Source organism: Danio aesculapii, chromosome 18 (genome assembly GCF_903798145.1).
Source record: "Danio aesculapii chromosome 18, fDanAes4.1, whole genome shotgun sequence".
NCBI classification, from domain to species: Eukaryota; Metazoa; Chordata; class Actinopteri; order Cypriniformes; family Danionidae; genus Danio; species Danio aesculapii.
In genome coordinates, this window is record NC_079452.1 from 11,481,374 (window position 1) to 11,508,492 (window position 27,119).

At 35.1% G+C, this 27,119-nt stretch overlaps 1 protein-coding gene across 1 annotated transcript in view; it reads right to left on the minus strand.

Annotated features, from left to right (window-relative positions):
• The window catches only part of akt2 (v-akt murine thymoma viral oncogene homolog 2), a 37,371-nt gene extending 14,547 nt beyond the window's left edge, over window positions 1-22,824 (minus strand). Inside the window, exons 1-5 of the mRNA XM_056477914.1 lie at window positions 22,448-22,824; window positions 10,663-10,817; window positions 10,384-10,512; window positions 4,988-5,099; window positions 2,744-2,891 (exon numbers count right to left, since the gene is read on the minus strand). Of these exons, the coding sequence (XP_056333889.1) occupies window positions 2,744-2,891; window positions 4,988-5,099; window positions 10,384-10,512; window positions 10,663-10,708 (435 nt within the window). The 5' untranslated portion in view covers window positions 10,709-10,817; window positions 22,448-22,824. The remainder of the gene's footprint in view (window positions 1-2,743; window positions 2,892-4,987; window positions 5,100-10,383; window positions 10,513-10,662; window positions 10,818-22,447) is intronic.
• Window positions 22,825-27,119: the final 4,295 nt, after the last annotated feature.

Consider the following 27,119-nt stretch of genomic DNA (forward strand, 5'->3'; position numbering starts at 1 on the left):
AAATATTAGTAAAGCAATATTAAATTTGTATTACCATGCGAAGTAAAGTTATTGTTCCATGAAGACTTCTTTTTTTGTAAATTTCTTACAGAAAACATATTAATTTTAAATATATTTTGGTTAGTAATGTGTATTGCCAAGCACAATATTTAGACAACTTTAAAGGCAATTTACTCAGTGTGTTGATTATTTTTTTAAACCCACAGATAGCAGGTTTTCAAATAGTTGCATCTCGACCAATTATTGTTCAATTCAAACCAAGTACATCAATGGAAAGCTTATTTAGAAATCTTTCATGCTCTTTATAGATCTTAATTTCCCAAAAATGTACACTTATGACTGGTTTTGTGGTCTAGGGTCACATATCATCTAAAAAAACTTATATGCAAAGAACTAACAGTATTAACCTTGTTTTTGAACAAATGCAATTTAAGTACAGAGCAGTTAAAATTTAGCCAGCAAACACAAAACAATGAACACCACTGTAGAGTTTACACTGAGTTTGACTAATCTGAACGGCTCTCAGTGAATAAGCTCAACAGAAATGTGTGTGATTGGGAATACCGCTAAATATTACCAAACCAATGTAAAAATCTAGTGGAAAGTGAGCCGGTATAAATTAGGGTTTGACGATGGGACGATGAGGAAAGTTTCCCACCGGTTAATTGACAAGTGACAACACCGATAATACCGGTATCACCGTGGGGGTTGGGGTGGGGGTTTCCTCTTTTCCTCTGCTTTTAAATAGCTTAGAAATGCGTGCGTATAATACTTTCACTTTCAGTTTTGCGGGAATTGCCAACACGCCCTGCATAAAGAGCGCTATTCAAATACACTGACTGGCAAGATGACTAGTGCTGATCAAACTCCACGGGACCAGTTTTATTTGTTGTCGATTTGCGCGTTGTTCCTTTTTAAAATACCTTTTATTTGTAAAATCTCTCAAGTTAATCATGTCTATCGGGTAACAATCTCCCTCAGAGATATTGGAGTTTAATAACGTGGTGCGCAGTATGACTATTGACCAACACCGCCCTGTAAGTTTAAACACTTCATAGACTATAGGCCCTCTGGTGTGTTAGTTTAGACAGATTCTACTATTAGTTTTTATTGTAAAATATACATCATAATCCTGTACACAGTAAAATAATATTTTTTGAATGGCTTGCCTATTGGCGGCGGGCGTATATAACCATAAAGCTTAAATAGGCGAAGTATATTTTTATTAATATTAAAACATATTAATACAAACTAGCCATCCTTTGATTTTTTTTTCATTTCTGTATATTTTTTATCAAACGAAAAATGCAATGAATTGTTTATTTTGGTTTACATTTCATTAGAATATAATTATTAGGTAACACACCTTCATCATAATATTGGCTCTGATTGCATTTATACAGATATCCTACAGACAGACTTTTTGGCTCAAAGACATTTATGCCTGTTAATTTTAGTGCTGTATCTTGACAGATTTCGCAAAGGCTTCAGCTATTCTAACTGTCAGCTGGTACCAGCCTCCGTTTTGCGACTTGACTTGTGTGGCGTCTGTATCAGTGCCTGGATGACAGCGAGAGAGAGAGATGAGATCAGACCTCAGATTCGATGTGTGGCCGCACGTCACAGTTACTTTACTGCAATTTTTTTTATATTGGCTAATCTAAATAAACTTTTCAATCGATTAAATGCCGAAATATTGCCAGAGAGACGAAGCAACTTTCGGTTTTTGAAGAGAGCAGCTTCAGTGATAAAATACGCACGCACACACGATACACTCTTGTCGGCTGATTCACTATTGATTTTTTTACATTAAACGCGTAATAATCAAGTGCAAAAAAGAACAGCTGAACTTTGGAAAAAGTGATCACTGCGGTTGCCTCGATGGTTGCTTTGTTTCTCTGCTGTTGGCTTATTAATGGCGCGGCATTGCTAAATCACCCGTTTTAATAAAAAAATGAGATTATTTATTATTAAACATTGTGAAATGATGGTCGCGTGACTTTTAAAATGAGTATGCGTTGCGTATTTATTGATATTCATCTTATCTACCCGCGACCCACCTATAGTTAAACATAAAATAGGTGTGTTGAAGGTGCGTGCATAAATTAGTTGTGTTTTCTCCAGATGCTGCCACCTTTGTCAGGCAGTTTGCAGATTGCCTCATTAACGTTTTCAGGTTCTCTTTTTGCATTTGGTTTAATCCCAAAATATTGGCAAACAGGCGCGTGCGTTTTGACACTAAATCGTCTGCCATTCTCTTTCTGTAAATTCGACTCCTCGTTCTCCTCACGTAATAAATGAACTATGATGCATTGTAGCTATGTTCAGATTATAATTATAGTGCATGTTCCCGCCTTAAGTTAATTAGTTAGAATTATATGTTCCATTTAAATCAAATAAATATTTGATAAAAAAACGAATACTTAAAAAAACAAATGTGGGGACGGTGTCACGATGGTAAAGTGATGTCACCGGTGTTACGTCTTTAAACCGGTAACACCGTCAACACTGTCTATCGTGGCAAGCCTAATATAAATGTAATGCTGCAGTGTGACTGATATAATGTTTAAAAATATATTATCCTTAAGCACATATTCTATTATAAACTATTTTTAAAAATTCTAACATTGACCATATTAATCTTGTTCAATTCAGGAGACAAATGGGATGTTTTTATGTGAAGTAGTAAAGGATGTTACCCAAAAAAACATAAGATGGCTTCACTTTGAGTCAAGGCACTCACTACTTTGGTGCGGGACTTTGTGATGGCAGCCTCCATCCCCTCCAGACTGTTGTCTCCAGGGGAGCCAAAGTTGATATCCATTGGCTCATCCTCTTCCCGGGACTTGAGCCCATTGGCCACAGCCTGGATGGCACGTATCCACTCCTCTCTGCACGGACAAGTTCAAATCCCACAATAAGGTATTTTGTCTGATTTAGGGTGCATACACATTTTTACTAATTTCATGACTTTTCCATGATTTTTCCAAGACTTTAAGTAAATTTTCATGACCTAATGTTTCATGCAATGTCTACATATACACGGTAAAAGAAAAACAATGCATGTTCAAATTTAATACAGCATATCGTTAAACACACAGAAATCTATTTAGTTTCAATTTATATCTATGTAAAATTGATTTAGATGATGCTTACACCACACTAATAATGTGAGAGTATGTGATTAGCCAATGACAGAACAGAAGTCAAGACAACCAAATCTACATTCAAGAATACAGATATTTGTTTTCCAGGACTTTTCCAAAATCTTGTGGGTTTTTCGGGTTTTACAAAACGTTTCTAGGCCTGGAAAATGCCATGTCAAAATTCCATGTCTTTTCCAGGTTTTTCATGACTGTATGAACCCTGCTGATTTTAAGGTGACCTCATGATGACGGAAGGTATAACAGTACATGCATTCATCCGGATGCATTCATTTATTAATTAGATTTATGCTAGGGCTGTGCAGTTGGAATATCTATCACTATATATATATATATATATATATATATATATATATATATATATATATATATATATATATATATATATATATATATATATATATAGCAAAATACAATCCTTTCCATTGGAGGCCTATGTTATTTGATTGAATTTCCAGAACTACTATACTATATCGTGGTAGATGTCATTATCAGGATACGAGGACTTCTATTGTGATATGAGATTTTTGCCATACTGACCAGCCCTATTTTAATAAAGTGGTGTAAATTGTATGTGTGTAGCTTTTTGTTTTTATTTGTTCAGTTATTAAAGGTGTTGTGATGTGTAGTTGGTGCAAATGGTGTGTTGTTGTACCGTTTCTGTGGTAAAGTTGAAGTCAGAATTATTAGCCCCTCTTTGAATTTTCTATTCTTTTTTTTTTATATATTTTCCAAATGATGTTTAACAGAGCAAGGAAATTTTCACAGTATGTCTGCTAACATTTTTTCTTCTGGAGAAAGTCTTATTTGTTTTATTTCGGCAAGAATAAAAGCAGTTTTTAATTTTTAAAAACCATTTACAGGACAAAATTATTAGCCCCTTTATTTTTTTTCGATTGTCTACAGAACAAACCATCGTTATACAATGACTTGCCTAATTACCCTAACCTGACTAGTTAACCTAATTAACCTAGTTAAGCCTTTAAATGTCACTTGAAGCTGTATGGAAGTGTCTTGAAAAATATCTAGTCTAATATTATTTACTGTCATCATGGCAAAGATAAAATAAATCAGTGATCAGAAATGAGTTATTAAAACTGTTATGTTTAGAAATGTGTTGAAAAAAAATGTCTGTTAAACAGAAATTGGGGGGGGGGGGGGTTGTGAAATAAACAGGGGGGCTAATAATTCTGAGTTCAACTGTATTTTTTGTTTAATAATTTATCGTATTGTGATGCCAATAGTGGCAAATGTGTTTTCCCCTCACAGGAATTAATAAAAGTTCTCTACTACTACCATTTAATGGACAAGTAATGCTTTGTTTTGCTGTTTTAGGAGAGGTTTGGGCTTAACCTTGAAAAGTTTAATACACAATCTCCTAATTATAGTTGTATTTTTCATTATTGTATGTATTTTGTTCTTTCATGGAGCTGTTTAGTTCTGTACTTCTGCGTTGATAACACTTCTGAATGTTCAAGAAAAAAAATCAAGAGTTGGGGATTTGTTGCTTATTCCTGTTGTACCAAACCTGTATCAAACAGAGCTACTGAACCGTGACTTCTATGTACTGTTAAACCCCTAATGATTATCATCCTTTGGAAGAATTGGCCATTATAGTGGCTAAAAGACTTAAACTATTAAATGAGTGGAAAATATTCAGCGGAAACAGGAATTGCATTTAAGCAACAGAGGGTGAGTAATAACTTGTTTTGATTGTCAGAAATCTGGTTAACACAACTCAATCTGCTTTTCCAGTTAATACCATTCAGCAGCTCCAAGTTCTCTCTTCCGTTCATTCACAAAAAGATTTAACCTCAAATTACCTTTCAGAATTGCTGTCCACGTGAAAGGTGCGCTCGATAACAGTGGTCCACTGCAAGCAGCGAATGACAAAAGTGTTTGGCCGAGGTCGTTCAGTCTTCATCAGCTGACACTCTGGAACATTTGGATAAAGTCAGTTGAATTAGTTTGATGGGATAAGTTTCAAATAGCATTTATTTTCAAGTATATTAACTATTTAAATGCAGTATCAATAGAACTTTCTAACTATCTAAAACAATGCTGCGCGCTGGAATAAACTTACTTCTCTCTTAATACAAGTAACTCTATGCATCATTTGAGAACTTGTGATTTCCCACCAGCAACATTGTGATTATATTGACAAAAACCAAGAATGATTAAGCACTTTGTCCTTTTTATGTCTATTTATCTCAAGATATCATGTCCAGTTTTTGGTTCATTTAGATGTCTTTGGTCCACGAAACCCTAAGAATCATTCAAGCACGTTAAACGCATTATAACAGCCTAGCAAACCAGACTATCCAATACAAACTTAACCATTTGCCAAACTTTTCATTGCTGTAGCTAAGAAGATTTCTATACTACTTCAGTAAAATTAAAGACGGTTGTAAAACCATTTTTGAAACAATTTTCTGTTTTGGCATCAGTATCAGGCAATGAATTTGTAATAAATGTTCAATATCCCTGTGCTAGACCATGAAAAATTGCCATTTACATTTAGCAGACGCTTTTATCCAAAGCAACTTACAAATGAGGACAAGGAAGCAATTTACACAACTATAAGAGCAGCAGTGAATAAGTGCTATAGACAAGTTTCAAGTGTGTAAAGTCTAAGAAGCAAAGCATTAGTAGTGGGTTTTTTTTTTGAGAGAGAGAGAGAGAGAGAGTACAGTTAGTGGTATAGCCAGAGAGGCAGTTAAGATTAGGAAGGAAAGTGGAGAAAAAAAATACCAAAAGATAATCTTTAAAACAACAACAAAAAATTAAATAAGAAATAGTTTCTTGCTTGTAAGAGAGAGCATTGTGCGCAAATATGCTTTTTTGCACCATTTACTTAATCTACAATGTGTCAAATGTTTATATTTTGTAAGGTTGTACTTTGGGATGTCAGTGATTAATCAATTATCGCATTATTATCATAGATAATCCTATTAAATAACAAATCTCAAATGGTTAATTAAAGAGCCGTTCATATGACAACATTTTCAACCTGTTCTGCCTCTTGTTTGCATGACAACAGCATTTTTGGGAATGAAAACGGGTTACAATGCCATGTGTCTGTATAGGTCTAATTTCGAGCACCGATGTGATGCCAAATCGAGTCGAGTGCATCATAACATATATAATTTAATAAGCATTGTAATGACCATTTACGTATTTTAAAATACGTTTTTCATATACTGATGACTAATTAGGGTATGGGTTGTGAAATGAAGCATTTCTCTTTTATACTGTTGTTTTAATTAGCCTACATGCTAGCACATATAGCGATTCGCCTGCTAGCTGACTTTATGCATTCCTCATTTGAACTTACACTTCATATTCAAGCATACACTTTTACATATACATACATACATACATATAACTGGTAAATGTTGAGCTTTAAATAATATATAATGGCTTGAACAGGCATTTATCAAAGGGTACTAAGCCGACCCGACTGCAGAGGGAACTCAATTTGTCATCAAACCGCCATCATGCTTCTGTTATTGTAAGCGCCACAGACATTCTGACCACTACAGTTCTTTAGAGTTTTGTGCTCAATCATCAATTAACATTCAGAAATTGAAAATCGATTTTTGACATTCGTTAATCAATTCAGAATTCAAGTCTGCAGCGTGATGCTTCTAAGAATCAACATTTTCCCCTACCCGCAGGATGCTGCAGCATTTAATATTCTTGCAGCAAATATTTTAATAATAACTTAACCCTCTACTGCACAGTGTCACCATATGGCAACATGATACTTATGTTCATTTCCCTGCCACTGTTTCTTAAAGACCAACATTAATTTGTTTGTTGGAAAGAGAAGACCTTAGAGTAGCCAATGATGTGCTTTGGTTAAGTCACATGACATGTTGTGTTTTTCTGTAGCGCAATTTCTGCGTTTATTATGAGTAGTTGCTGAATGCAAATGTAAACGTCAATTAAAAACAAAGAATCAAATGATGTCAGATCCACAAAAAATCTAAAACATCACCTCCAGTAAGTTATGATGACATTCACAGCAAAATTAGTTTCTTGTAAATCGATTAAATGTATGTGTTACCAAATGGCAACACAGTGCAATAAAGGAACATGCAATATTGCAAAGGGTTAGCTAGCTAGCAAGGTCAGCTGTGAACTTTTAAGTTGTAACAATAACAACATGAATGCTAGTAAGATAATGTTGATTAGTTGCGTGTTAATGATATTCGCATTATAGATAAAATCTAGTTTTAATGGCAATACTACTTTTGAATAGATTTGAATACAGGGAACAGTGTATTAGCGAGCACCACCATACTCTTCGGTAAGTGAAAGAAGAAAAGGACAGAACTGGCTCTTCCTGCAGATGAAAGTGAAGATGAGATGGATTTTAGTGAGCATGAGAATGATGCAGACTGGACGTTTGATAGAGACAGTTCATGTAAGTTAGCTCAGAGGCAGATAAGACAGGCGCAGTATAGTATATAGTATAATATACATAAACATTGTTAGCTAGTAGCAAAATTTTTCTGATGCATCTGGAGATACTAGACTTGTTATTTACTTTTTATAATATTTACTGGAGAAAATATTAATATTCAAGGTATGTAGTATACATGATAATACAATATTAGGTTTGTTTTTAATAATATTCAGCAAAAAAGAATGGAATAAATGAAAGTTGTTGGAATATCAGTTGTTGGAAAGTACGTATAAAGTTCTGTGTTAAAGCTTATAATATTGCAACGCCAATTAAATCATTTCTAACAACAAAATTATTAATTATAAGGAAAGTTTTAAAGTTGAAATTTCTAAGTTAGAGCATCTGTTGGACGTTCTTGCCATATGGCAACATATCATGAAGTACCTTAAAAAAATACATTTTTCCAATTTTATTTTACAGCACTTCAAGTTAAGCCATTTTAAGAAAAGAAAAAGTCAATTTTTTTACTAGATTTATCATAATGCATGCGGTAGAAGGTTATTTAAAAACTATATTTTTATTTTTAAAAATTAATTACTCATTAAGCCATTTAACTGACAGTAGCCTATTAATCTGTCATAATTTGGTAACTCTTTGATTTAAGGTGCCGTAGTCACAAATTCAATGCACTTACTACAGTAATTTCAACAAATTATGCATTATTACACCTAACTATCCCTAAACCTAACCAACATTTTAACTGCAACCGGTTTAATTTAATTAACTAATCACATTTAATTAATTCATATTAGTCAGTAGTTAAATTAATAGTTACAGTGTATCTACGTCACCTTAAAATAAAGTGTAACTCAAAATTCTTGCTGTAGTTTAATAGGTAAATTGTGAAAATGAGCATCCCTATCATGAAGCAGAACATAATAGGCTCGAGAAAATAAAGCAAGCACAGTGAAACAATCTCTCTGTTGACTTATTGCCTGTGAGGCTGCTAAAAGAACAAAGGATTTTAAGACAAAGGTTTCAGAATCTTCCAGATGTTAATAATAGAGAAGTGTCTGCATCTCTTGTATCAAATGACCTGCATATTATCTCAATGTAGAATGTGCATGATTCCATTGAATTATACACTCACCGGCCACTTTATTAGGTACACCTTACTTGTACCAGGTTGGACACCCTTTTGCCTTCAGAACTGCCTTAATAATCCTTCGTGGCATAGATTCTACAAGGGACTGGAAATATTCCTCAGAGATTTTGGTCCATATTGACATGATAGCTACATGCAGATGCTGCACTTTTGACGGCTGCACATCCATGATGCAAATCTCCCTTTCCACCACATCCCAAAGGTGCTCTATTGGATTGACCTGGTGACTGTAAAGGCCATTTGAGTACAGTGAAGTCATTGTCATGTTCAAGAAACCAGTCTAAGATAATTCAAGCTTTATGACATGTAGTGTTATCCTCCTAGAAGTAGCCATCAGAAGATGGGTACACTGCGGTCATAAAGGGATGAACATGGTCAGCAACAATACTCAGGTAGGCTGTGGTGTTGACATGATGCTCAATTGGTACTAATGGGCCCAAAGTGTGCCAAGAAAATATCCCCCACACCATTACACCACCACCACCAGCCTGAACCGTTGATACAAGGCAAGATGATCCATGCTTTCATGTTGTTGATGTCAAATTCTGACCCTACCATCCGAATGTCGCAGGAGAAATCGAGACTCATCAGACCAGGCAATGCTTTTCCAATCTTCTATTATCACATTTTGGTAAGCCTGTGTGAATTGTAGCCTCTGTTTAAAGTTCTTAGTTGACAGGAAGGGCACCCAATGTGGTCTTCTGCTGCTGTAGCCCATCAGCCTCAAGGTTCAACATGTTGTGTGTTCAGAGATGCTCTTCTGCAGTTTCTGAAATACTCAGACCAGCCCATCTGGTACAAACAACCTTGCCACTTTCAAAGTCACTTAAATCATCTTTCTTCCCCATTCTGATGCTCGCCGACTGCAGCCGATTGTCTTGACCATGTCTACATAGAGGTGTACCTAATAAAGTGGCCGGTGAGTATAATTATTCCTTCACAAGAAAAGAGAGGAATCTCTCAATGAGAACATTGGCCACCTCTTTCCAAAGTATGCTTTTTCATTTAAAATTTCCATATTGGCATCTTAAACGTATTAGTACCTAAACTGTAGCTACATATTATCCACTAAAAAGTACAAAGACGCTCTCTTTGAACCATTTAAAATGTATTAACCCATAGCTTTTTTTGTACCATTTACTTCGAAGTGTAGATTACATAACAGTTCTATTTATTCAGAATGTGATAATTGTACAAATGCTATAATTATTCGTTTTTAATTTTACAGAATTTTTATGTTCCCCAATTTAATAAAGTAATCTTCAAAGAAAATAGCAGTTGGTACAAACTTTCAGTATCATCTTCACTTGAAATTACACAATCTCATCCTGTTTACATGAAATAAGCTTGATCTCAAGATACCAGACCTGTTGCGTTGACAACAAATCCTGGATGAGATGATACAAAAAGAACAAAACTATCCTGGATTGTATCAAATAATACACAGTAATCCACATACAATTAACAGACCCTATGTATAATGTGGATCAACACAGATGTTAATCCAGGATCACATCCTACTTGAAAATTCACACCCACCAGGAAACCCATATAAAACACAATCAGGTGTGTGTGTGTGTGTGTGTGTGTGTGTGTGTGTGTGTGTTTGTGTGTGTAGAGAAACGCAGCAGAACGTTGCAGACCTGCGACAGAGAAGTTATTGAGAGGTGGTTGATTGGGGTCTGACGTCTCTGGCTTCTCCTTGTAGCCGATAAAAGAGCCATCACTCTTTAGGATGAAATATCGAGGCCTCCAAGTCTTAATGTATTCACCTGTACACAGGAGGAGGAAGAGAAATAAGGAAGTAGACATGAGGAATAGTTAGCGCAAAACAAACAGAGACACGGAAGACAACAATTCCGTGTTTACAATGCAGAAAATAGGAAACAGATTGTTCCAGTGAATGAGTGAGCAGACCGCACCTCTCTTGTGGAGCCAGCCCTCTCTGACAACGCTGATCTCGTTCATGCTGGGCTAGGGGTGCGTGGGGCGCAGGGCAGGGTGGCAGGGAGGTTGGGGAAGGGGGGCGTCGAGTCTCGGGTCAGGTAGGAGTACAGTACCACAGAGCCAGACTCACCTGTGATGATACAAATAAACCAAAGTCAATCACAATAAAATAAAACAGAAAACACCACAAACTAAGACATCTCTTTTAGTAATATATAGAAAATATTATTTAGAAGACTGGAATATTAATAAATCCATTTGTATAGGTGTTTATAAATTATATTTTGTCTTCCACAGAATAAAAAATATATGGAAGTTGAGTAAATGATGGAGGAACCTTCATTTTTTGGTAAAAGATAATAATAACCTGCAATACAAGGGTTCTAGTGGTGTAACAAATCACAAATCTCACGGTTCAGATTACATTAAGGTTTTTTTAGTCATGGATCGGACCATTTTTCAGATCAGCCAAAAAAGAGAGGAGACAAATGTAATTTGCTTTCCATTTATTACAAAAACAGTACTGCAAGAAAATTTTTGTTTAAACAAACACAATTTAAAACCTGTAATTTTATTAGAATTAAAATAAAGAAGTAAACAGCTGAATAAAAATAAACAGCAAAAATTGTTACTACTACTGCTGCTTACAACCCATATTTATTTTAGTCTCATTTTCAATAAATGATTCCGTTATTCACTCATAAAACTTCATGTTTCATTGCTAGATGTGTAATTTTTGATGAATTATTCAGTGGCATATTTTTGATGGCTGGTTATCACCACCTATTGGCTAAATAATGCAATTGCTGCCTACAACTTTCATTTCTAAGTGTCGTTAAATGCATATGACTGTGATTTTAATCTTTACCATACAGATCAGTGGTTTAATCTAAACTATAAACTGTTCTCCCAGTACTTCTGTGTTTTTTGTCTGTAACTTCATAACTATCTCAAAATAATACAAAACTGTAAATATCTTTCTTGATTTTAGCGTTTTTCAAACACAGATTTGAACGCAGCTATTTGAAGGATTAATAAGCATATGCAAATTATCATAATTTATACTTTGTTGCGTGGGTGTTGAGATCCCGATCTTTCAATGATTATTCCTGCAGCTTACACTGAATGCATTAATGCAGGCTAAACAAGCAGGGACAGAATACACCTTTAATAACCTAAGAAACACACCACATCCCGAATACCCTATCACAACATTTTTTATCATCATTATATTTTACAAGAAACCCTAAATACTTTCATACATGTGATTTAATTGATGTGAGAGGCGATCTCTCTACGATCATTACAAATTTGAGAATAATCTACAAGTAAATAAAAGTATTAACCTGCAGATGATGCGTGTTCCGAACTGTGGGTTGTGATGCAAACAAATCATGGATCAACCGTGATTCTTTACACCCCTAAAGGGTTCTGCATGTTTCACTGTCAAATTTACGACTTTTAAACCATCATGAATCAAATTTTAGACTTATACAGGGCTAAACACTGTTTCTTTCATTAATGGCCAGGTTGGGTCAGTGGAAAAGATTGTTACTTGCCTCATCAAAAAAAATTCAAATGTATTAATTTTTTAGACACATAAGGTGCATCCCATATCCCATACTTATGCACTATTCTATGCCATTTTGTAGTATAAATAGTGTAAGTAGTGTGTTCACACTGAAAACAAAAAAAAAGTACACTTTAATTACCCGGATAATGCACTCATTCAACCGGTAAAATGAAGTGTGGAATGTCGGACACTTCACACACTCAACAGCCGCTGCTTTGCTCACAAGGGGCGGAGCTATCGGGTGCTCATGTTGGGTTACTTTATTTATTTTGGATTGTAAAAGCAAATTCTCCTCCGAGAGTGATGAAACCGCCTCCTGATGGTGAATGCGGTTATAGTCATGCAAGGTATTATTAGGTAATTTGGTCATTTATTTCAACAACTTGGCAACCATCAAACGTCATCAGGGAAACGTTTTGAATTTCCGCTTAGTAAAAAAAAAACATTAGTGTTCCATTTGGGATGACACTACATACATATACTACGCTGTTGAGTGTGTAAGTGCTTAAGTACATAGTGCATCAGTGTAAAGTGTGCCATTTGGGATGCAGCTTTATTTTAATTAATGTGCCAAAACAAGGAATCTGTTTTGTTATTTACACAGACTTTTTAATTATTTTTATATATTATTGACAAGCTTGAAAAACTATAAACTCAATGTACCTGTCCAGGTCAATTTTTATACCAGGTAGCTATAAATACTGACCAATGTGAACATCGAAACAGTTTTTGTGAGGAACAAAAATAAACCATATTGGTAAATAAAGTTAATAAATAAAACTTTTGTTAAATATTTTACAGAGATGAATTGTTTGTGATTGGATGGGAGTTGGCCTGATTGAGAAGCTTAGCATTACTTAAACATAGGAAAATCAAGGCACGTTTAAAATGATTTAAGACCTATAACACAATATTTCAGTAAATTTGACCCTTTTTAAAGCCTAAATTGAGTTTTTTTTTAATTTAAGACACCCAGAATTAGATTATTTTTGTCATGTCCAGCTTACTTTTATAAAGAACTGAGAAGACTTTCCACAAATTGGTCACCTGACTAAAGCTACAAGAATGCCACCTGTTTAGAAATGTTTGTAATGTAAACTTGACATAAACGCAGCATTCAGCATTCTCAAACTGATAAGCCTCAGAGTCTAATGATTTCACATGTAACAAAAGAGGAAGAGCTGAATTTTCTTTATCTATCATCATTATCTAAATAACTACAATAAAACAAGTGTCCAATTTAAGTCTAAAATCAAACTGGAGGCAGGAAGAAATGATAAATTACCAATTCTTACAAAAAACGTGAACTCAAGATTTGCTATGGAAATGTTGGTGGCGTTATATGCTGCAGCAAGAATTCTAAAGTGCCGAGTCATTATTTACTTACGAGTATCTTCATATGTGGGATAAACGTGCTGATTGAGGATCAGGGTCTCGATCATGGTGGATGATGGATAATTGTTTTTCTTGTCTTTACAAAAACTACTCAAAATAAGCATTGAGTTGGCCATTAATTATGTTTAATTTATAGTGAGCAATTTAGTAATCACTTAACAACTGCCCAGAGTCCTGAAAAATATGAGTTAAAGACAAGATACTTTAGGGCATGCTTTTAGACATCCAATTATTCAGTTGAATAATCTATTATAAATTATAATAATTTATGATAATTATGAAATATGGTGAAATATGGTGATTAAACATGATAATTTGGTGATTGTGTGTAATGTAATTGTTCAATAAAGCTTATATGTTTAGACTGACACCAGTAACAGAATACACTAATAGGGAAGAATACAAATTTCTTCATTTAAAGCTTCCGCAGAACTTAATTTGAATTTTCAAACGCATTGAATGGAGCCTGTACTCTTTTTTTTTTTAAGATGTACAAGTAGAGTGTTTAAAAATGAATTTGGTGGTTATTTCAAACAAAGAGTGCAAAACAATCATGAATCCTGCATCCCCTGGCATTTGACACGCAGTGGTTGAATTAGGTATTGCAAGCCTGGTTCAAAACACACGCAAGTGCAGGTTGCCAGATTGATGACACCAAGCGTGCCTAACTATCGAGCTTAATGGCTGATTTAAGTTTTGTTCGAAAAAGCGAGGGCACGCAATAGAAAGAATATTTTCCATATTAAAAGGAGCTTTTGTTTTAACCAACACCTGAAATCAACACATATCAGTGATTCAGCATGTACATTTAATAATCTTAAAGAGGTTTAATATGTATTGAATCAATTATAAACCTTACCATTTCGTTGGAGTGCAGTAAGTGCACTATTTTTGTGCTTCTAAATAGCTGTATTTCAATTTCTGTTGTTGCGCCTGATGCAAACAGCCAAATTGCTTATCACATGTTGTTAGGACACAGAGTTACAATGTAACCTGCTCACCTAATATTCAGAATATTTATATTATTTGCTAATAACCACCTCATGTGGAACTCAAGCATCTAATTTCAGAGTCGTTCAAACGGAGGTCGCATTTCGGTTGCGAACACACTTTGACAGCCTTCCTGGCTGAATGAATGAAAACCGTTTTCCACAAAAGCAACCCGGGGTGTCAAAAATAACCGGCTAAACTGGCTTTAGGGGGTTAAAGGGACCAAATAGAAGACGACGTTCCAGCATGTAACGAACATTTTCAAAGCAGAATATCTGACTTCAACATTGTCTTCTAGATAAACAAGAATGTTCACTTAGCGTGTTTCTTAAATATCTGCAAACATATTAAGGTATTTTTATGCTTTAGAAGAGTCAAAAATGTACATACAACACCTTTAATATAGCTAACGCATTTACTGTGGCTTTCAAAATTCACAATGCATGTGTGGATAAAAACACAGATTTAATGAACATGGAACAAGGATGAACCTCATTTCCTGCAAAGTGTTTTTAAAGCATTTGTGAGGGGAAATGTGAAAGTGCTATTCTGTCACCATGGAGATGCCAATTAGACTGCAGTGAAGCCCATCTAATTCGCAGGTGAACACACTACTCTGCTGGGCGAACAAGACAAGACACCTGCTGTTTTCAGAAGCAACATTCGAAAGCTCAAGCTTTTTGCTGCATTTTCAGTGATAATCACCCGCTTCTGAACACAACGTTACTGAGTGTGCGCAAGTTGCGAGGGTGTTATCGGTTGTAGCCAAAGCCTTGCTAGGAATTGACAACGTTGATCTGTAATGATAAAAAACTACTTTTGATCTTTTTTTATGTCTCAAGTAGAAAAATCTACTTAAGAAGCAAAATAGGACCAAACTTTGCCACTCTCCTTTCTTTTAACACTGGGTTAAGGAACATTTTGCTTTTGTGCATTTAGCATATGCTTTTAATCCAGGATGATGATGATGATGAGTGTTTTGTGTTTAATGCCTTATCAGCTTCTCTGGCTGTCATAACAGAAGCAGATAAAATGTTTGTTTCTTTTAAGAAATATCACTTTTCTATGATAAAATGCTTTATAGTCAAAAAAAAGACATCTACAGCAATAAATCAGAGTATGATAATACTCTAGAACAGTGTTTTCCAACCCTGTTCCTGAAGGCACACCAACAGTACACATTTTCAACTTCTCCCTAATCAAACACACCTGAATCAACTCATCAGATGATTAGAAGAGACTCCAAAACTTGAAGTTAATGGGTCAGATAAGGGAGACATCCAAAATATGTACTGTTGGTGTGCCTCCAGGAACAGGGTTGGGAAACACAGCTCTAGAACAGATTTAACACTACTTGTTTTGTTGTTTTTATAGTTCAACATCTAATAAAGTGAAGACAAGATTTTTTCCTTCTTCATTATCCGAAAAGAAACAGTCCTCAAAATGAAATACTATCTCAATACTTGCAGCACGGTAAAATATTATTGAAATATTCAATATATAGTGATCCATTACCTTATCCACTTCAAATTATTTAACATTCGTTTTAACTAAATTAAAAACATCTCAGTTTCATTTTTTCATTCATTCATTTTCTTTTCGGCTTAGTCCCTTTATTAATCCGGGGTCACCACAGCGGAATGAACCGCCAACTCATCCAGCACATGTTTTTACGCAGCGGATGCCCTTCCAGCCGCAACCACATCTCAGTTTATCACACTTTAATCTTATTGATGCTTTGCAAAACGTGGGATTGTCAAACATACATCATTTATTTCTGGTTGTCATTAAACTGTGTGCGCCTTCCCACAATGCTGCTATCTTTATTTTACTAATTCGCTGCATGATGAATGTGACCAAGCTCACCAGAAAAAAAAAACCTCAAGCACAACAACCATCCTGTGGGCTGTAAAGAACTTGTTTTTAATAATCAACTGAATAGCACAATAAAATAGTAGAGGTGTGGTTCTAGAATAATCCTAGAAATTGATTGTGTTTGATTTGAGATTTCCAAACTCATCACTATTTTCTCTTGAATGGATTCTAAGCTTAGATTTAAACAAAAGAAAGCACTATAGGCTAGTTTTTAACCTTACACTCAAATGCTCACAAGAAAGAGTGCTTGTGTGTTCAACTCAGGTCATGCAAGTTAGCTTTTATGTCAGGAAATTTATGCGAACACAGCTCACTATGAACTAGTATTGTCAAAAGTATCGAATTCGGTACCAATCGGTACAGAAATTTTAAAAATGTCCATTTCCCACTAATATGCGAGCGTGTTCTTAAACACCACTGATTGGCCGTTATGTTTACGTACTCAACAGCAATGACTGTGATTGACTGTAAAGGTTTGTCATCTGTCCACCACTGTTCACTGAGTGCAAATACAGATACAGGAATGTGAAGAACATTAGATCGTAGATCAGTCAATCCATCAGCAGATCGCTAGTACGTTAGCTCAGAGAGACCAGCTGATTGAAGCTCTACAGTGTCCATGTCTCCATGTTTTCAATTGGTGAACAGCGGTAAAGAGTGTTGAACCAATAACCTTCACAGCCAATCACAGTCATTTCTGTTAAACATGTGAACACAGTGGACAATAATCGATGTTTAAGAATATGCTCAACAGTGCTCAAATGTATGCAAGAATTATGTTAATTGGTACCAAACTCTATACTTTTTTGACAACGCAACTGTGAACACTTGCAATTAACTTAAACATTTCTTAACTTTATTAATTATTATTTTAGATTCAAGTGGTGTTTGTACAGAATTTGATTCAAGCAGAGTACTCGTAAAGCATACAGCGCCATCTGCTGTTAAAAACTAACATCAGAATTGATTCAAGAAAGAATGGCTATCCATTTAGAAAATCTGCAGAATCGATTTCACAAAAGATTCTTTTGTCAAAGCTCTGTAAAATTTTGCCCATATTTCAATTTGAGAGTCGGCATATCGTACATCACAATATATGCTGAATCAACATTTCCCCCATCTCTACCACTTAAAGGGATAGTTCATTTTAAAAATTACAATATTTACACTACCTTCACTTACTTCAAACCTTTAAGAGTTTTTTTTATTCGGTTTAGTGCTGAAGAACATTTTCTGAAAAAACTTCCATAGTAGGAAAACAAATACTATAAAACTATCCTTTTAAACTATGAAACCATCTCTTTATTGTAGTAATTAGGGTCTTTAATAAACTTGTGTATCTGTTGATATGTGTGGTCACACATCATATGTGTAGTTTATTTGATTATTTAAAAAAAAAACAGCTGAAATACAAATCGGAACCAATGACAGAGATTAGATGACTGTTCACAGTGTGTAAAATATTGGAAATGGTGTATTGTTTAAGTATCTAGAAGGAAAACTCACTGTCTTCAGAAAAGTTTAGAAGGCATTTTCCTTTTAAATTACCTCCATATTATGCATATTAAATTCTATTCCTTTGTTTCCAGTTCTACCCAAAGAAAACATTGCTGTAATACTGCTGGTTTTTTTGGTTCACAGGTGTACAGGTATATTTTATGCAGCACTTTCACAAACCTAAAGTCCCATAATTTAACTTTTACTTTCTATTTTAAAATTATATAATCCAATTTAATTCACATCCTGTCCAAGCTAATGTATTTAGCCCCTGATTGTGATTACAGTGGCTGTCTCTAATTTTAAATGACTGATAATTAAATAAGTGATATAGCAAATAAACACCTTGCAATTGTATTCATATTATTTTAATGTAAAAAAAGCAATCAAAATCAGCCATGTAAAATCAATATCTGTACTGTAAAGAGTAAACTTTGCAAAAGTGGAGCTAATCCTGTTTCCAGCTCCATGACCCTAAGGGAAAAGCAACGCCACTTGCAAATTACAAGTGTAAAATGTTCTTATGAAGGTTTAGAAAACAAGGTTACTAATGAAACAAAAATAAGTAATCATATCTGATTACATGCAACTAACCATAAAGCTAACAGAGAGATTAGAGTTTATTGCCATATCAGCATCATCAAGTTTACCACATTTAATAAACAACACTTCTTTTATTATAAAAATATTTAAACAATTAAATGAACAGCAATAAATACACGTGTTAAAAATACATAAATAATATTAATGATAATAAGATAAAAATCTAAAACAGTTTAAGGTTTACTTTTGATAATCTTTTTAATTTAAGAAGGATTCACATATAAAAATATTTCATTTAAAGTCTCTCTAGATAGCAATTGTTGTCTGATAACATAAAAAAATAGGGCATTTCACAAGTATATGTTTAACGGTTTGCTTTCTGTTGCAATTTTGGGGGGTCTTCTTTAAGTAAATGTTCATGTGAGTCTTGTGTGTCCGATACGGCATCTTCTCCATAAACCTAACTATGAAATAAGTATGAAAGGTTATTATTTAGTACTAGTTCAATAATAATACTAACAATAATATAGTTACATATGACAAGGACTTCATAAAATATGTGACTCTTATTAGTAGGGTTTGGCGATAAAATCGACTTCGATGTTTATTGACTGGAGACCATTGTAAATATCGATAAAAAAAGATTCGGTATATAATTTCAGTATGAAGCGATATAGTTTAATTAAAATGTGGCTGCGGAGCGTGCGCCTTTACAGCAAAACCAATAAGCTTACGCCTGGTTTATACTTCTGCATCAAGTGATCAGCATGACCCACGGCGCATGCAATGCGCATAGCCGTGCATTTATACTTCTGCGCACTGTGTGTGTTGCTCTGCAGTAACACTTCAGAAATGCTAGCAGTAGAGGGGTTTATGGTCCTCTGTGTCGAGTTTCTTCGTTGGTGTTTTGTTTTTTCTGCATGCTCCCTCAATGTACAAGTGGCTCAAACTCGCTCATTTAAGGCTGGAATCGTCGGATGTGCAACAGCTTTAATCCTAGGGTGAACACAAAACAACAGTCTCCATCCGGAGCTCCTTCACGGGACTACACACTTGTAAACACTAGCTCCATTGCGTGGCTGTCACCTCCACCCACACTCGTGAGCGCTACCAAGCCGACCAATCACAAAGCTTGCACTACGCATTGTTGCGACGTGTAGTTAAATTTTGAGAGGTGCACGTCAGCGTCGTCAACGGCCACGGCGAGGGCTATGTGTCCCAGCGTGCGCTTGATGCAGAAGTATAAATCATCCTTCAGGTTGTCAGTTTGTCAATTCCAATGGAGGCACGTGACTTGCATGATGCGCACATGTTGTGCAAGCGGCACGCTTGAGAACCTCACGCATTTTCCAGCCGCACCTAGTTGAAAACATCTGAACTTTTCAGACAGCTGTGAAGACAACGCAATTGTAAACAGAACTAACCAATCTCCTTCACGCTTTAAATGGAATGTACACGTTTCAGTAATAACGGCAGACTAATTACCCCAGACAAACACGGCGCACCCAATGAAATGAGTGCAGTGGCTAGAAGCAGTGAAGAGACTGGAAATAAAAAGGATGTAAGGTTGTCGCCAGAGTGGCTATTTGGTTTCTTTTCTTGTGCATCCAGTCATTCAACTTCACAATTTAATGTTGCAATATGTTTGTGAATAATGAAGGTTAGTTCCTTCAGTGTTCCTCTAGAATTTTTTCCAGCTGTGGCGGCAGACTCTGTTGGGTTTTTTTACACAGATCTACCAACTACCTGTGGCATTATTTCATTGACAAATGTCGTGAACGCAGTATTCCAAGTTGAGATCGCATTTACGTAATACGAGCATGCGAATCTCTGTGCTCAAGCGCTGATCTCCTCTGTTCGTGCACAAAACTTCTTGTGCGCCCTCAAATATATGCTGCTCAAGTGCAGATTTTCTTGAGCGCTCTGAAATAAACGCTGCTGAAGTGCGATTTAGTGCATTTATGTAACGAATATGTCTCCAACATTTATTAGATTTACTAGGAATATTTGTGAATGTCTCCAAAAGACTGTCAGAGTGGCATTAATGCGTCCTGAAGTAAAGTGAAACGGTTATAAACTCCAGCAAGATAAAGTCATTGTATGCAGAGCCATTGACATTTAACTATGAATAAAGTATAGTTAAAACTGTGTTCATCATAACTGAAAGCTATGTCATGTTTGCTGGCCTCATGCATCAGTCAGTCAGAATGCCACCTTAAAGGGTTAAACAAATAACACACAGCAGTACTACGATTACAGAAAAGTTTGCGCTGTTAAAACGACTGAATGTTTTGAATGAGAAGCTGTAATGTAGCCGTGGCAAGATGAATTTTGGTGTGGCGCCCCGCCATGGAAGAATGAATGTAGTGGAAACCATGTCCTTTACTTGAAAGCTCAGATATGATTATCACAATTTGTGTTGTTGACAGAGTTTGAGGTTTACTGTATCATTATTATTGACACTTTAAAGTTTGCTCTGTATTTACGCTTTACCATTGCACACGCTTTGTAACATTTTATTTATCAAGTTTAAGGATCTCTTTAACTTGTTTATTTTTTTTAAGCGAGAGAAAGATATAAAGATTTTTGTTTTTCGACTATTAAAACTATTTGCCTTAGCAATGATGGTAAATTAAAACAAAGTGGTTGAATAAAAAAATACTAATATTACTAAATGTATCGTTAAAATTATTCAATAATTATCGATATCGAATGATATGAAACATGATATTGTGATAACTTTTTTGCAGCCCTACTTATTAGTGCCTTAATAACAATCGTTCTTGCTTAAGTAAACAGTGCGAAAAAAAAGCTGTTCTATGGCACTTTTTTTTTATTGTTGTGAGAGTAAGATCAGTCTGTGCCAGAGGAGTTTCCTGGCATAGCAGAGCCTCTGGCACAGATCTGGCATGCTGTCCTATCACCATGGGCACAACACCGGATTATCCCTGCAAAATAAAATCCCCACCTTGTGACGCCCCTGCTAGTACATTACACAACTGCTTAACACACGCACTGGCATTATAAACACACTGACCGTCTCCAACGCACACATATACGTGCATCAAGTGTGTGTTGGTCAGTGGTCTGCCTCTTCCTCTTTTTCAACAACACTCTCACGTACACACACGCACTTTGAAGTCCACAAGAGAAAGACAAACAAGAGCCATTTCAACAAACTAATGATTACTATGATTCTTTCTGCGCCGAGTGGAGCAGTCCCAAAGCTGACCCCTCTCAACCCCAATAACCTTCAGGCCTCATTTACACTCATATACGAAGCTGACAGATGCACTATTTCATGTGACCAAGGTCTGAATCTGAAGTTTATTGTCTTGAACTCCACGTGGAGAAGATTGAAGGTTCTATTAATACAAAAAGCGGCATCAGTGTGATCGATCATATGGGATGTACAGTGAGTTCGTCCTATAGATCCACATCCATCATGCATCTCCACAGCGTGTAAAGGGCCTGATCGATAAAACACTCTCATTTCCACTAATTCAGCCGATCTTTTTTTAACTTAATAGACTGAGGTCTTCAAGACATGATGATGCACTTACAATAGATGAACAAGAAGAAAATAAACCCGCGGGAGAGGTAAACATAAGCGCTAAATGCTTTAAAATGAACTCATAGACATGTTTTATTTATTAAAGCGTTCTCTAATGGGCTACGCTAGGACAACAGTGTGTTATGACGGGAGATCTGGTGCCTATCTGTTCGGCAAACATAATAAACTCGTCCTCCTAACGAGATTCGTCTGGTAATGTACTCCAAAGGGAAACAACACATCACATTTAAGTGCAATTTAAATATAGAGGCTGAGGCTAGGCTAAGCATCACGCTAGCCATCAATCATCGATGCACGTTTTTGGGTCTCTTACCTCCACTTTTATTCTCCTGCGTTGTGCTGATCAACTAAAACGTAAAAAAAATCCTCAAAAGCCCATGTAAATGGAGCGAAAAGAGGGTGTTAAGAGGCGTGAAGTGTGTGTTTATTCCTCTCGCGAGCTGTTGTGTATTGAGCTCTGCCAATGACCACTCAGCTGCCCCAAAAATAACAACACCCAGCCGCACGATTCTCCTCACAAACCGCCCCTCGGTGACCCAAAGCCCGAGCCCGGTCGCACAAAGTCCTCCCAGGGCGCTTTTTTGACGGGTTTGAGGCTTTTTGAGAGGTCGCCGTGGCCGTCCTGTAGGTCTGTGAGCGATGTTACGGTGGTGCGGGTGTCGCGGATAGGCCTCCGTCTAGCGACTCAACGGGAGCACAAACAGGAAATGACCTCAGCGCACGCTCGGCGCGACGTCAGTGGCAACGTCCGAAATTTGAATAGGCCGCTTTTCTGTTTCTGCCTGTAAGTACGTTAATTATAGCGAAGCGTTTTGTTTAATAGGAAAATCATAAATGTCAGCAGTGTTCATTCGCTGCAGTTTAAAATTTTTATAACACATATCTATGCATTTACATCCAATTTACACTTACGCTGTAAGCGCCCTCTGCCGGTTATCAGTGACAGTTCATCTGCAGTATTAATATTTCATTGTTAAATTCGTGTGGTCATACGCAGTCATACGAACAAATACTATATGGGATATGTGCTATGAATGTGAATATGGTAATAATTCGGTAACATGGTATTACCGTCTGAGGTGATTTATGTACTACCACCACGGAATTTTTAAGTGGTAAGTAAATAAGCTCTGATCAAATCTATGAATATGTTTGTTAACTTATATAAGTTATAACATATGTAAATTACTTTTATTTACAAATAACAAATCTTTTACTGTTTATAAATTAAACTATGAATATTAGTCAGGTAAAGTAAACTCATTTAGATAATTTGAGGGGTACTTCTGTAGGGTACTTTGTAATTTGGGAGGTGTTTTGTTTTGTAATGAATCTCAAAACAAGTTAAATGACATTTTAGATTTTGCTTCTATATTATGAAGCTAATTAATCTACAAAATCTGTAGAAATGTATGAGATATAAGAGTAATCGTGGAAATTCAATAGCTAATGTTTTATTTATATCCATTATGTGATTAATTTGCAATCGTACAATCCATATTGTGCAGTCTCAGAAATAAAGGTACGCGCGCTGTCACTGGGGTGGTACCTTTTCAAAAGCTACCCATTTGTACCTAAAGGGTCCATGTTAATACCGCAAGGATACATATTAGTAGGCCTAAAAAGTAACAACCTGTACCTTTTAAATTTTTAGGTACAAAATATGTTTTTGAGGTACCAATATGGACCCTTTTAAGTACAAATGTGTATCTTTTGGAAAGGTACCACCCCAGTGACAGCTCATTCATTCATTCATTAATTAATTAATTCATTTGCTTTTCGGCTTAGTCCCTTTATTAATCAGAGGTCGCCACAGCATATCAAATGAACTGCCAACTTATCCAGCATAAATTTTACATAGCAGATGCCCTTCCAGCTGCAACCCATCACTGGGAAACATCCATACACACTCATTCACACACATACACCACGGTTATAGCTTATATAGCACAATTTAGCTTACCCAATTCACCTATAACGCATGTCTTTGGACTGTAAGGGGAAACCGGAGCACCCGGAGGAAACCCAAGCCAACACGAGGAGAACATGCGAACTCCACACAGAAACGCCAACTGACCCAGCGACCTTCTTGCTGTGAGGCGATTGTGCTACCCACTGCGCCACCATGACGCCCCATATTAATACTTCAAGTGTACATATTAGTACCTAAAAAGTACCAAAGTGTACCTTTTAAAATTTTTAGATACAAATATATGGTTTTAAGGTACCAATATGGACCCATTAAGTACAAATGTGTATCTTTTGGAAAGGTACCACCCCAGTGAGAGCTCTTGTACCTTTATTTCTGAGAGTGTGTAACTGGATTAGCATTTTAAAACTTACCACACACTTGGAATAAATGTATTGTTTTGAGTATAATTTGGTGTATAAATTTGGCATCACAAGCGATATTCAATATGTGATGAATGTGAGATATTTATATAGAACAGAATTGATGGAATTTTTCCAAAAATTTTTTATGTTCAACGTGCAAATTATTTTGTCAAGGAACCCCCAAGTTTACAAATTAACAATATTAATAATATTATAATATTTGAAATCAATACACAAATTCTAAACAAAAATGTTTTGGAAAAGATTTTGTGTTTTATTATGTCATTACATTTTATACTCATATGCTTGTATTCATACATTTATTTTCCCATTTATTATTCATTTATACCCTGTAAAAAATCCTGGGTTCCACACAATTCCTTCATGTTGTCCCAACACAAATCGATTAAGTTAACTTAAGTGGATTGAACATGGACATTGAAAGAATGGGCTATATGCACATGGACTTTTAATTTTTAGCCAGGAAGCCCATTACATTAAGTCTTTCCATTACAAAATTGTCACGTTTAATATCTGATTCCTTTAAAAATCAGCAATCTTCACTGCTGTTAGATATACAATATGAAGTGGGCCTCAGATCGAACAAGAAGCACTTCAATAAATTCCATTTACCCCCGCCATATCTTTAAAATATGACAGTTTATTTTACCCCAGTATATTCAATGGAATTTCTTAGCTACACAATCTTTCATCTCATTTACGCTTAAACAACTAAATGAATGCTTAAGTCTATTTAACTGAATGTATTGTAATTACATTACAACATCGATGCTGTAAAAACAACCTTGTGAAATTGAAAATATTCACATTAAGCTTTCACCGGAAGTTTATCGTTGGCTATAAAACCCTAGAGCCCATTAGGTGGTCCCAAAAAAAACTCAAGAATTGTGTTGATTCAGCTCATTTTAAGTTGTCTGAACAATCAGCAAAAGTTATTTATATGTATTAATTTGAATCAAATATCTGTTTATTTGAATCAAATTGTATGTAGTTTGCATTTTTTTAGAATAATAATAATAATTATTATTATTTTTAGATTATTAGAATCAAGTATTTATTTATTATTGTGATTCTTTAATGCTACAAATTTATGTATAAAGAAAAGTGATTTCCTACATCAGAAACTGCCTTTAGTAAATGATAAAGGCAGACAACCCACATGATCCAAAACAAAATTCACTGATATTCTAAAGTCTGTCATGGGAGAGCGAGAATGGCAGTGAAATATCCATCAAATGCTGGTATAGGTCACATGACAATGACAACATATCCAGAGCATCAAAATGTCCTTCATACTAGAGAAGCTTAAACAGTGAAGTAGGTCTACCTACTAAAAAAGTGTGTGATTTTGAATACAGCCATATCTCGAATGAAAAAAAATACTATAGTAATTTAAAGTAAATAGTGTTTTTGAACAATGCTAAAGTGCTTGAGTAATTCAGAAGGAATTTCTTGGTGAAGGAATCCCCAAGTTTACAAATGAACAATATTAATAAAATTATACTATTTTAAATCAGGGTTTCTGCAGGTTTCACCAAGTTAAATTTTAGACTTTTTAAGACATTTTTAAGAACATTATGAATGAAATTTTAGACTCATAAAGGGCTAAAGGCTAAGGATTTTTGAAATGGCCCAGATGGAAAAGATTTTTATTTGCCCTATCAAAAAAAAACAACAATATTATAATTGAATACATTTACTAATACAGTTATATATATTAATAATTAAAACATAAAAATTTGTTTATATTTCTTAGCAAAATATTTTAACCATGGTGTAAAAACAAGCATGCTCTACTTGTATCCAAACACTTTTTTCCAACATAAACTTTCTTTAAAATAATAAAAGGAACAAATGTTTAAAAAAAAAATCGAATCTATAATAAACTAAATCTGTGCTCAACAATCTGTCCAGGTCGGTGTCCTCAGCAGTAAATGCATGGAGCACTTTTAAACAAATGTTATTGTAAGGAAAATAATTAAACTCTTAAATAGAGAATTTTATTTATTTTTTAAATAAATAAATAGTTTAATGTTTTAATGAGATGGATTGCTGGAGATTGTATGGGTTTTGGCCTGGTTGGGTAGCAAAACATGAACAAAGGAAAATGAAGACCTGTTTAAAAAAGATTTAAGACCTACAACATATTTCAGTAAATTTAAGACTTTTTAAGGCCTAAAACTTGGATTTTGAGGTTTAAGACCTTGTAAAACCCGGCAGAAACCCTGTAAACCAATACACAAACTCTAAATAAAAAAAAAACATTTGGAATTTTTTAGTTTCTATTATATTATTACATTTTATACTCATATATTTGTACTCCTTCATATGTTTACACAATTATAATTCATTTTACACTGTAAAAAATGCACTGTAATGTACTTTTTAAAGTACTACTTTGATTGAGAAGTAGATATTATTTAAAAGAAGTAGGCCTGTCTACTAAAAAAAGTGTGATTTTGAATACAGCCATATCCTGAAAAAATCCTGTAGTAATTTAAAGTATAGTGTTTTTGAACCATGCAAAAGTGCATGAATAAATCTGAAGGAATTTCTTAGTGAAGGAATCCCCAAGTTTACAAATTAACAATCTTAATAAAATTATAATATTTTAAACCAATATACTAATT